Source organism: Struthio camelus, chromosome 3, assembly GCF_040807025.1.
Source record: "Struthio camelus isolate bStrCam1 chromosome 3, bStrCam1.hap1, whole genome shotgun sequence".
NCBI classification, from domain to species: domain Eukaryota; kingdom Metazoa; phylum Chordata; class Aves; order Struthioniformes; family Struthionidae; genus Struthio; species Struthio camelus.
The window spans coordinates 140930309-140942470 of NC_090944.1; the positions used below are offsets into that span (position 1 = coordinate 140930309).

General features: G+C 45.7%; 1 protein-coding gene across 10 annotated transcripts in view; it reads right to left on the bottom strand.

Moving 5' to 3' along the window:
• Positions 1 to 12162, bottom strand: part of LOC104151855 (uncharacterized) — a 37604-nt gene that overhangs the window by 2481 nt on the left and 22961 nt on the right. For 3 of the 10 annotated variants that reach the window (XM_068940692.1, XM_068940694.1, XM_068940691.1), the window contains 6 exons: positions 8365 to 8427; positions 5554 to 8032; positions 3791 to 3902; positions 2987 to 3131; positions 1721 to 1834; positions 1008 to 1152 (listed from right to left, as the gene is read on the bottom strand). In XM_068940692.1, the coding sequence (XP_068796793.1) occupies positions 1008 to 1152; positions 1721 to 1834; positions 2987 to 3131; positions 3791 to 3896 (510 nt within the window). In that variant the 5' untranslated portion in view covers positions 3897 to 3902; positions 5554 to 8032; positions 8365 to 8427. Of the gene's footprint in view, positions 1 to 1007; positions 1153 to 1720; positions 1835 to 2986; positions 3132 to 3790; positions 3903 to 4632; positions 5331 to 5553; positions 8033 to 8364; positions 8428 to 12162 lie in introns of those variants that run through there. The other 7 variants (XM_068940689.1, XM_068940696.1, XM_068940697.1 and 4 more) reach the window with 4 other exon arrangements.

Genomic DNA, 12162 nt, shown 5'->3' on the forward strand with positions numbered 1-12162 from the left:
CCAGACTTTGACCTAGCTGCAGGGAAAGTACCTCAGCAGTTGCTATGAGGGAAGACTTAAGCCACCTTAATAGCAGGGAGAAGAGCTTTTGAATCTCCCCTACCTCCCAGGGGACAGCTTCATCACATGGAGCCTACTGCAAGCAGCATCAAAAGCTGGCATCACTCCTGAATGATTACGACAAACACAGCTACACCCAGTTTCCTGTCTGTGTTATACTTGGGCCTCTGAAACTGAAATACAAGGACAAAGAACACCACCCTTGCCCGGTTGGGGCTGAGATTTAGAAGCATTTCCAGCCTCCAGGCTGGAATTTTCATCCAGAGAGACTCCTTTGGAGAGCTTTGCAGACACCTCCTCCACTGAGGACCCTTCTAACTCCTTGGGTGCACTTTTTCAGCTAACTCACTTTCTCACTGAGCAACACCAGCAGCAAAGGAATGAAAGGGGGTCAAAATGCACACAGCAGCCAAGGAAGGAACTGCAGCACAAGGTCTTCTGGGTGGGGAGAAGGAGGATCAGGTAGCAGGTTTGAGCTAGAGCACAGAGAAGATTCAAGGAACAAGATAGATGTATTCCACTATTTCCTCTGTGCCGTTTGCTGAACATGAACAGCTGCTCTTCTGGAGGAAAATGATTTTTCCTATCCCTGAGAATTTGGTAGAAGTCAGGAAGAAGGCTGCATTTGACACCCTGGACAATGTATGCTTTTTGCACCTTCCCCTATATATGTTTATATGTTAAAAACAATCTATAAGTGTGTGTATTCTGTAGCAGCTGGAGAAGGATGAGGGATCTGGCCTTATTCTGATTCATCCCCATGACATCTGATAGAAGACTGAGGTGCAAGTAAGCCTCCATGTGCCTGCAACAGGCACAAGTTAGAGTCAGGGCTGGAGTCTTCCCCATCTATATCCTGCCACTGAATCTTTCATCCTTCAGCATTGCACAAGGTATTTCTGTTTTTAAGCTTTTATCAACAGCATAGCTTCTCAAACAGCACCTACTAGAATTCGGATGAGCCAGAGTTCAGCTTTGTGGGCCTTTGCAAACCACATGACATGGATATTCAAGGCTCTGTGTGAAATGAAGACAGCAGCACACGTGGCAAAAGTGAGGGCAGCCAGGAACACCAGGGCTGGGAGGAGATACCTAGGACAAATACACATACACAATATCCAGTGCGTTTGCTCAGTGGTGTAATAACGCCTTAATTCATAGCTTCAGTGTCTGGCCTTCACTGACTTAAAGTTAATCAGCCTTTAATAAAGCTAATCACTACATGTAGCCTTTATTTTGACATACTGCTATTTTACTGTTAATCATGACACTAATTTCCCAACTACAATTGATTTCTACACCTCTTGACAGTAGTGCTATTATATGCCCTTCATGAGAGCATGATTATGAAAACAATCCAAAGGCAAGGAGCCTAAGTGTATTTTGTGACATGGCTCCTGACTTACCTGTAGAAGAAAGTGCTGAAGAGCAGCAGTGTTGAAGAGATCTTGGATCCAATAACCATTTCCCTCTTACCTGTGAGATGGATCATTGCACAAAATCCCCCAAATTTTATAAAAGGCAGCTTTTGTCGGAACTTGCCTTAGTTTTACACTGACGTGATTAAGTGTGTTGATACAGGTAGGGGGGATGGTGTAACAAAGTGTCAGGGCAGTTCCAGCAAGAGGGTTAGAAAGCTTCTGCAGCAGAGATGACTTACTCACGGTCCCACAGAAAGAGCCATCCAACATTCAGGCCATTATTTAGTATCCACGTCACGTAAAAAGGTATTGGCAGCAAGTCTGGCTCAAGGTAAACACATCCAAGTTCATTCCTGCCAGTGAAAAGTGGACATGGAGAAAGAAAATAAGCAATGCCTGCACAGAACAAATATTCCTGGCCTCATTTTCTCATTCCTGGCCAGGGAATTGATGTTGGAGTTAAGTGTTTCAGTTTAAATCAGACTCTTTCTCCTTTATGTCCTTTTCAGAGGAAAACACAGTCCTTGTGGCTCTGCCCAGAGTGATCTGCTGAGGTACAGGACTGCTCACTGGTCCCCACACCACCACTGTGGTGTCATAGGCCCAGGGGGTGCTGAGGATTGCTGCACATTCTTGGCCTCTCAATGAGGGCTACAGAACTTGCGCTCTTGGTGGTGGTACCAGCAGTGGCAACAGTCATGTTATTTTAGCCCAGTTCCTGGGGAAAAAAGGCTTATGGGATCATAGCATGGATGTGTATGTTCATACATACATGTACAATTAACAAAGTCCGTGTGTATAACCTTGTAATGTATAGACACACACTTCATCCTGCCTCCAGCGTTTGCTGGTTTCAACCATCTCAGAGAGATCACTAAGATAGATTTATTACAGGGCACGTGAAAACTACCGATACAAGAGACTTCGATTAAGCAGTCTCTGCTCACCCTCGACCGAAAAGCTGCAACATAAGTTTACCCCTCAGAAGATAGAGGGCATCACTGATATTGCATGATACTGCCTGAGGCAGTAACGTCACTAATCTCATAGCCCCAAGAAAGGCTTCAAGTCCAGTTCAATGACACAGGAGACTTCCCAGTGCAGATTCCGATATCCAATGGGGCATAGACTCAGAAAGCATTAGGTTCAGGATCCATGAGTTTTGCCCTTGTAGAGTCTCAGTATCTAGCAGTGAGTAAGCAACTACTGGATAACTGTCAGAACACATAAATCAGTGGAAGTCAGGCTTCACAAAACTATTCACCTGCTTTGTAACTTGTCCACAAGTTAAAGCCGTTCATATATTGCCACCAAACTGATCCCAGTCACAGCTTTGGATGCTGAGCCTCAAGCACATTCCTGTTGCTAAACTTCAGGTCACTTCAGGTCAAGAGAAATTGCAGGAATTTATTCTGACTAGAAATCCCAGAAAAGGGGATAACAGACTGGGCTATGGAAGGGAAGAGCCCCCCTCCCCTCACTTACACTGTACACAGGGGAAATACCTTCGACAGATCCCTGACAATGCGTAGAGCAGCCACGCAAGCTGCCAAGCATAGATGACATTCCAGATGAGGAAAGTTTTGCCAGCTGGTGTGAAGTCAGTATTGTACTTCCCCGAGATGTTTCCTGGGGTGCTCTGGAATAGACCTGCAGTGGTGAAAGTTATTACAAGTGAACATGTTACTACACACCTGGAATAGGGAAAGACTGCTGATTTTCTTGCCCTGCAATCTTGCCCCAAGGTTTAGCCCACACCTCAGATCTGAGGGAGTGGAAAAGATGCCCTTGTTGAAAAAACAATCCCTGTGCTGCAATGGCCTTGCCTTAAAAAAATTATGGAATAACTACCCTTCATGGGGAACCTTGAGCAAGTCCCTATGTCACAAAACCAGAAAAGCAAGTCACATGCAAAAGCCTGACAGCAGCATAACACTTGTTTCTGACACACTCAGCTGGAAAGCATTCAAACTGAGCAGCATTGCACTCTATATACCCACAGAGCAGGACCTGACCAGCTGCCACCCAGCATATAAGGGCAGCAGATGCACAGATTCTCTTCCACCCACAGCTGGACTGAGGGTCACCAGAGACATTCACTTGGTTTTCAAGGGGCCCTGGAGAGGGCTTAGATATGCCCTTGTAACACCAGGAGGGAGGCACTAGCCATTTTCTTCTTGCTCTGATGAAGATGTATTTGGAGAAGTGATGGGATGACAGATCTATCCCATCTAAGGCACTGCTAAATCATCAAGGAATACAGTGCCTGAGAGCCACGTCTCAGAGCAAGGATGATCTGCTTTCATTACCTTTGAATAGTCCAGTGGCGTTGCCAGCATTCAGTATCACCATGACTGTGAAAGTAGCCAGAGACAGGAACATCACAAAAATCTTCAGCTTGTGTGTAGTGTCCATTTTATTCTAAAATAAATTAGAAAGTCTGGCTATCTAACTTAGGCCTGGACTCTACCAGGCCTGAGAGTTTTAGAACAAGGAGAGTTGGTGTAAAATTCCCCGGTTTTAAATGCTGACTTTTGTAGTGTTTGGTCCCCACCAACAGAGAGTGGGGTAGGCTGTCCTGGTTTCTGAACAACCCTGAGCCACAGGAGCAAGGAGGGCTCGACAGGTTGTAGAACCCAAGTGACAGACCACGGAGCACCTGCTCAGACACCACCCATCATTTAGCTGCATAGTGCAAGAGGCTTTACAGCTCAGATTTGCCTGTGGAGGTATTGCAAATTTTATGCTCTAAATAGTTAGCAAGCAAGTGTAAAGAGAGGGATTCAAGCTTCTTACATCACTGCTGCATTTATACCAAACCAGCCTATCATCTTGCCCACTTTAGGGGAGAAATATGAAAGTGTTTGACCTGGCTTTGCAGTTGAGTGCCTTTTTAGTTCAATACGGTTTTCACATTTACCACCTCTAACTCTGTAATTCCTACAAAATAAACACTTCTTTCCACAGCAGTATTGCTTCCTCATCTACCGGCTGTAAATAAGACTTAAGTGCTCTAGCAGGTCTCAGGAACTTTATAAAGTCCATATACTATTTTCAAGGTTTGTAAGTAGCAGCTGGAGTCCTCCCAGGTGATCTCCATCTCTACTAGTTAAGTATTTGTTGTATCAGGGAAGAGTTCTGTGCCACCTACAAGAGCAGATGTACAGGCATTCACACTGCGGGTAAAGACTTCATTCCCCCTCCCTGCAGCACTTGGGCTCTTCTTTGAGGAGTTGCACTTCAATGCCTTCTAGGGTGGGCAGGAATAATGACTGAATTGTTCCAGGCTGCTCAGGGCTTAACTAATAAATTCCAGTTCCTACTTCAGTGGATAGTTTTATAGATCCAGGCTTTGTTCATGGATTTAGCAGTATCCAGACACATCAGAAGGAAGTGGGAGGGAAAACTGTTTTCTGTTAAATTCATGCAAGCTTTGCCTTTTCCATTCCATCTAAATGGAAAAATACGCATTTATTTTCGTGAAAAATCCTATGAGGAAGAGCTCATTTCACTCAAGATACTGACTAATCTAATTAGGATCTGGCAAAATCCCCAAATAGTTTGTCCTCAGCAGAGATATGCTGAATTAGCAAGTTTTTAAAAGAAAGATCCACTAGTACTCTTAAAGGTACTGTTTCTGGCTCAGGAAATCACTGAGCCACAGACTTCTGAAAGCCAGGAAAGAGCAGCTTATTATATGCTTGTCCTCTTCTTACATTTTTTTCCTTTTAACATCTGCTGTTGGCCACTCCAAACAAATATATGGGGCTAGATGGTCCTTTAATCTCACCGTCTGGCCAAATCTATGTTCTTCAGACAGTTCTGTAATTGAATTCGACACCAACTTCCATTAACTTACTTGTAAGAGACTTGGTTACACAGCCTCAGAGAAACACATACTTGCTTGCAGAAGTCTAGAGGGAAGCATTATTTTAAAACCAGTCAATATTTTCCACTACCTGTCCTTTCAGCTGCTGTCTAATTTGTTGCAGACATCTATTGCCAACAATATCTCCCTGCCTGCAGTTATCAGCCACAAACACCCTTGAGAAGAATTAGAAGTATTACTCACAGTGATCCTCCCAGCACGGGGATTTTTGGCAGCGTCTTACAGCTGTAGTTCAGCTACCAGAGCTGGAGTCTCCACCGCTCAAACTTAAAAAGATTTTATACAACTTTCAGCAGATAAACAATCATGCATTATTTAAAAAAAAATCACAGTAGTCAGACACACGTTTTGTCTGTGGGCTGCAGCCACTGATTGGCTAAAACTTCCTGAAACCAAACACTTACGCAAGAGAAACAATTACTTAATGAAGGTATTTTATAACAGCCAGAGCACTGCACGCTCCTGACCTGCTGACTGACAAAAGCTGGTAAGTGCCTGCTTTGAGCGCTTCACCCTGTCACATATTGTGCCACAAGAAGGGAATCGAGCGCTCCAGCTACAAACATACACTGCACTACTGCAGCGAAGGCAACACTCCTGCACGGGAGAGTGGTGGCTGCAAAACAGCCCAGATTTGGGGTTTAGGGGAGCCTGGACATGCAACTCATAGCACAGTCTGGATGTAGCGAGTGGCTGAGCAGCCTCAGGTCTTCCAGCCCTGGAGGGAGCTGAAAACCGAGCTCTTCGGCAAGCCTTATGGCACCAGACATGCATGACGTGAATAACTTCCCTTGCATGAGCATGTGCCTATAGGAGCCTAATATTGTTACAACTGGCAGCTACTCCTTGCAGCGCTTTTCTATATGTACTTGGGTGAGAAAATCCCTAAGAATGGGCCTCTAAAGGCAGCCTTTTTTGTGAAGTAACTCCCAGATCTCATGGGCTCAAGAAATGCTGCAGACAGCCTTTTTGATTTCACACCTTTCCTTTCTTTCTAGTTCTGACAGTAACCCCAAAAAACTGAAGCCCTAAATGGACTTTTCCAAAATTTTTAGAGATAGGTTTCAAACAGCCTGGTTCACAAACAAAGAAGTTCCCCTGCCCACAAGAAAATCACGCAGAAGAACAAGCCCCACTAGCTGATGGGCTTCTGCAGGCATCTCTGCCCTTGAAGGGCTGCAGTCATGCCTCATCCACTCGTGGGAGTGATATTTCTGTTTTGTTTCCCCTCAAACGTAAGCTATCACAGCCAAGTCCCAGTGTGCTTCAGCCTTCAAGTCACATGTCTTCTGTGCAATTCAAGCCAGGGTCCTTTTAAGCTGAAAAACTACAGTGCAAAGCAAATGGGCACTGGGAACTCTCCAGTGCCAAATAAGACCAGCAAACAAGTGAAAGCCTAGGACTGAAACACAACCTCAGCCATTAAAAGCAACAGCACAGGACTAGGAATGACCCCTCCCAGGGCTTCCTTAGGAGGGTGGGCTGTGGGAAGGGGGAACCTGCATGCACAGGGATCTGCTTTGCACCAGCTGTGGGGAAGGGCTGTGCATCCGGCCAACTCTGCTGTTGCCCAGTTCCAGTGCAGGCCTGAGGTCCAGCCTTTGATAACTTTCCAGTATGGAAAGCAGTTTAAGCATGATTTTTGTTTCATATTGATCAGACAATATATTTATTCCAGACACAGAGAACCAAGGCCTGAGCTTGCAGCAAGGTTACATTAATATCCTTCTCTCTCCATCCTTTCTTCCTTTGTGTAAACCCCTCTAGATGCATACCCAGTGACTCTCCACACGTCCTGGAAACTGCCTTCACCCGAGTTGCAAGTTTAAGTCTTGTAACAGCAAGTATGGGCTAAAATACAAGCAGGACCATCACTTACATTGTATAGGGCTCTGTTCCTCATATACTGTTTACAAGGCACCCTTTCCCCAGCTGGACCAGTCTTTAGGAGCCCACTTTTTTTTTCCAACTCAGATAGCCCAAGCCACTGCAGTATAACATCATATATTACATTTCCATCCAATGAATGGGCACTCCAGAATTCTTTACTTCCTACAGTCAACTTTATTTCACACGTACCTGCTGATTAGACCAGTGATCAGCCAGGTCCATGCTGACATAAACCCAGGGTAAGTTCTGCATGCTGGAAACATCAGCCAACTGGGAGAACCAATGCATTTTGCCATCCCACGCTCTTGCTGATTATTATAACGCACCTATCTTGTTTCAGTGAGAAAACTGGAAGTGGTGCTGTTACAGCAGTAGCCTTGTCCTCATGCCACAGCAAGCAAAGCAGCAGCTTTAGGTCCACATCCTATGTTTCAAGATATTGCAGTTTCTTCTAAAGAAACTGTAACACAGGCCTTAAAATTTAAGGCTATCATGCAGCTTATGTAACTTTCCAAGTATGTTTCTAAACTGCAGGGGAAAGAACTTGCTGCTTATAAATGCATGCATTAAAACAAACAATTTTTGCTTCTAGATGGCCCAGCATAGCCAGAAGGGGGAATGCTCAGCACAGCCAAGCTCCAAGATATCAGCTCTGCAGTGTCCAGCTCCAAGCAGACATTTACAGAAAGATCCTACTTTTCTGATTATCCTAGCAGGTCTACCAGTGAAGAGGTGTTTCCCACATGGGTTTCAACTGATAATCCCCACTGGCCTGTTCAGGAGGAATATACTGTCAGGTGAGAGTGATGAAGGCAGTTATATACCTCACCTGAAACTGCTGTTAGTGTTCTTGTTCGTGGGAAACAATGATGTGTGATACAATCCACACATTTGCAAAAGGTTGCATCTTGAAACTGAGATATCAGCAATGCAGAAGGAAACCACTTCCAGGTTCAGTACTTACAAGATAAACTACTTCGAAGCAAGTGTAAGTCTCCATTCACCTGGGTTATGCTAGTGGAAAACAGTCTCCAGCTAAAAGTTTTTACTATCCCGCTTTTAGTGGGAAAACTGCCAGAAAACCCTCACATATTCTCCTCTTACCTTACCGAAATCTTCAAAGAAAGGTCCATCATGGGACAGGATTAACCCTTTACCTGCAATTTCCTGTAGGAAAAAGAAACAGGAAAAAATTTGCTTTTCAGGAAGAAAGGGGCTCTGCCATGCCTGTCAGTGGCCAGAGGCTCCCTGCAGCACCAGGGTGCATCCCAGCAGTGTCAGCACGCCTCAGACACCAGGGACTGCAGGGCCACGGCAGCTTGGCTGTCACTCCCCTGTGCACTAAAAAGCGGTGTAAGCATCCATGAGGTGCTGAGCTAGTGTGAGCAGTCCTCCTGCTGGAATTAGCGCCCTGTTGACAAGGGAGAGCTTTTTAAAGAAATGAATGCTCCTGCCAGTAGCTGAAATAAGACACTGAGCGCAGGGAATTCGAGCACCATCCTGGAGCGCAGCAAGGAGAAGGCAGTTGCTTTCTCACCGCAGGTGCCACTGCAGGGCCCTGCTCCCACAAGCTCACCTCGCATTGTGTGGGAGCTGAGACAAGTCCCTCTGTGGGCAGCTCGCACTTAGCGGTGCATGCTGTCATTAGCAGCGAGCTCCATAAAGCAAGGCAGAAAAGCCATTTAACAGGCCTTTTGTCCTCGTCCAGCAAAACTCCAATGCCATCTAGCACAGGGGTGTTTATCTCAGATTTGGAGACCAGCATAACGGCTGAACAAAACCAGTGCCAGGGGACTGGTTATAGTCACTTCCAGCCAAGCCAAACAGCTCCACACAAGCTAGCCTATTTAAGGGAAACAGTCTCAGCCTGGGAGGGAGAGCGTGGGCAGGAACAAGCTGACCTGAAAAGCAGCTCCACATAGAAAGTCCTAAAGCAGATAGGAGAGATGGTCGATATGATCCCTGGTCTCAGGTAGAGCCTCTCAGAGGGATCCCCAGGCCACACTAGGGACCCTCCTCACCCTGCCTAGGCCAAACTAGGAGATAGGAGCCCTGGCTGCCCCCAGCACCTCCCCAGGGAGGTAGCGGCTCAGCAACAGTGGCCTGGCAAACACTCTTCCCATCAGCACCGATGGCAAGTGTTTAAATCTGAAACACGCTCTGACCTCTTCCAGTCTAATCTTTACAAGCCCTTGCTTTAAATCCAGAGTTTCCTAAAGCACCAGGCCAACTGGCAGCTGGGAGTCAGTGACCTCATTGGAAATCATTTTCAGGGCAAGTTCAGCAAATGTTGAGAACCAAGCATACTAATCTTTTAACAACAGCTCAAGCATCCTAATCCTGCAGTGGGTTAATCTGGGTGTCTTCAGTGCCAGGGATTAGCCTCTCTGTTCCGCTAGAATGGATGGGATTTGAGCGGGTGCCCTAGGATAGGTACGCAGGGAAGAGGATCTGCGCTAGCAATCCACTTTGGGTATTTTAAGAAGGAAATTCATCTGCTTTTTATTGTCGTAAACCAGAACGGATCCACCCACTGGCAACAGGGCATCTCAGCAGGTTTGAGGGAGTGAGAACAGCATTAAGAGCCCTCTACCCACGCATTTCGCCAGTCTTAAGGCGGCTGCCATGCCAAAATTCATCATCTGATCACCGTCAAACCATTTACAACAATGTGCTTAATCCAGAGTTCAAGTAAACATTCAAGTAACTTGAAACTAGCCCTTGTCCCTCCCTTCCTGCAAGGGAAGGAAATCCTAGCAACAATGCCCTTCTGTCTGCTCAGCTAAACTTCAGGAGAGGCAGACAAAGTATGTTTTCCACAGATGTTCTCACTTACTGCTGAACTGTTGGCCAGTTTGCCTACTTCAAGGGCAGCCCAAGAGCCTGCAGCAGTATCCACTGTGTCACTCCAGGAGCACAGCTGCAGATGAGAAGCTGGCAGGCAGGGCATGAGACACCCAAAACTTGCCTCTGCAACCCACCCCTCAAAGCAGGCCAGCTGTAAAGAGATTATGAAGAGAGCAAAATTAAGCAAGGAAGGATGAGGACCCAACAGTTAACACTGCTAGATGCCTTCATTTTGTGAACTTTCATTTCATTCAATCACATGATGCTATCATGGTTGGCAGGACCACCCCCTCTCCTCCTGTACATCACTGAAAGGGTGGCATTCAGCCAACAGCACTGTTCAGTATTTTGCTTGGCCAGCACCACCTTTATATCTTTTACTGATTTTAAGATCAGTTAGGGGAAGACATATTAGCCTCCTGACCGGCTTTTCTGTGCCCCCACCACTATCCCATCTGAATCTTCTGCAAGCATTTCAGTTTTTCCCCCCCAACTCTGAGAAAAAGCAAAAGGCATGCAGGAAACAAGCTGCTCACCCTGACAGCAGCACAGCAGAAAATCTATACCCACTGAGGGTCTATAGACATCACAGAGCCTAGGCGGCCACCTAGCACAGGTGTGGAGTGGGTACAGGTGGGTTAGAAAGGGGGAGAAGGCACCTGGATCTCAGGCAGAGTACAGATCTTTCTACTTTCTTCTAACCTGTGAGTGGAGAGAAATGCCTTCATTTTTATAGCTGCAGCATCCAAGTGGCCAAGAGCTTCTAATTCAGAAAGCCTGCTTTGCAATTCCAGCAGCCTGATTTTCCTTATAGAATTTGTGGTAATTTATATACTTCAGTTCAGTTGTGTCACCTGTAACTGCCAGCAGCACAAGCACCTACCAGCTAGACAACAGGTATCTTGAGCTGGGCATCCAGGAACCAAGGAACACACAGCAAACATTTTGCTTGAAGTAGCTTTCCTACGAGAGGGCAGCATGAAGCTTAAACAAACTTTAACTTGCAGGAGAAAAGTGCCTGACTTGGTCATTACTATTCTTTAATATAGCAGCTTTGCCATTATCTAGTTTTTTTTTTTTAAGTAAATTGAAAGATTTATAAATGCCATCACAGGGAAATATATCACCTCCCACATGAATCATTAGAACTGGAACACTCAGTTCCACCACTGTAGGAAATCAGTGTTAACAAAACTCAATGCAAGACCTCACAGCTGGGGAAAGTTTTTTTTTTTTAAATTAATCTCCAATAAGTTGATTCTGCCACTCACTCTCCCAGCAGCATATGCACAGGCACCAAGCTGTGTGCATCCAAAAGGTCTGGCCAGGATCACTTGTGTGCAACAAGACACACACGGGATAACACCCTCATGCCCTCACTGCATCTCTTGGGTTCTTCCCGGCTGGTAACTACAAGCTGATTTTTGGATGCGTCTTTTATATACTGGAGCAGAAGATACTGGGATCTTGTGCCACCTCATCTTGCCTTAACCCCTCAGAGTTTCAGGTAAGGTTCTTGAGTCCTGTTACCCTTATCTGATTATCTCATGGCTCCAGTATTGTTCATCATCATCTTATCAATTCACCTCTAAGGTTTCAACTTGTTTTTTGTCCCCTGGTCATTTGACTGAAGCAACACATGCAATACTCCACAGCAATTACATGCCATTGCTTTACCTCAGTGTGCTGTTTTCTCTGGTGCTTTCACACATGCATTTCCACTCATATCAGTCTTAGTATTTGTTTAAGACGTCTTCACTGTGTGTGCCTTAACCATGCAAGTTCCTGACACAGCCAATTCAAGTCAGAAGCTGTTCCATTTTCTGTGGGCCAAGACAGGGGACAACCTTGTCACCAAGCTGCACAGCTTTCAACTGCCCCTACAGAAAAGCTGAGGTTGAGAAGTCCTGTATGCTGGTTGTTACAAGTTGTAGGCAGCAGTCCCTCGACCTGGTTCTCTTGCCTGTATGTTACCATACAGGCTTCATTCATCCCCTTTTCCACATACTTCATCCTTGCTTGCACATCTACTCACCTATCTGTTCTCATCATTAC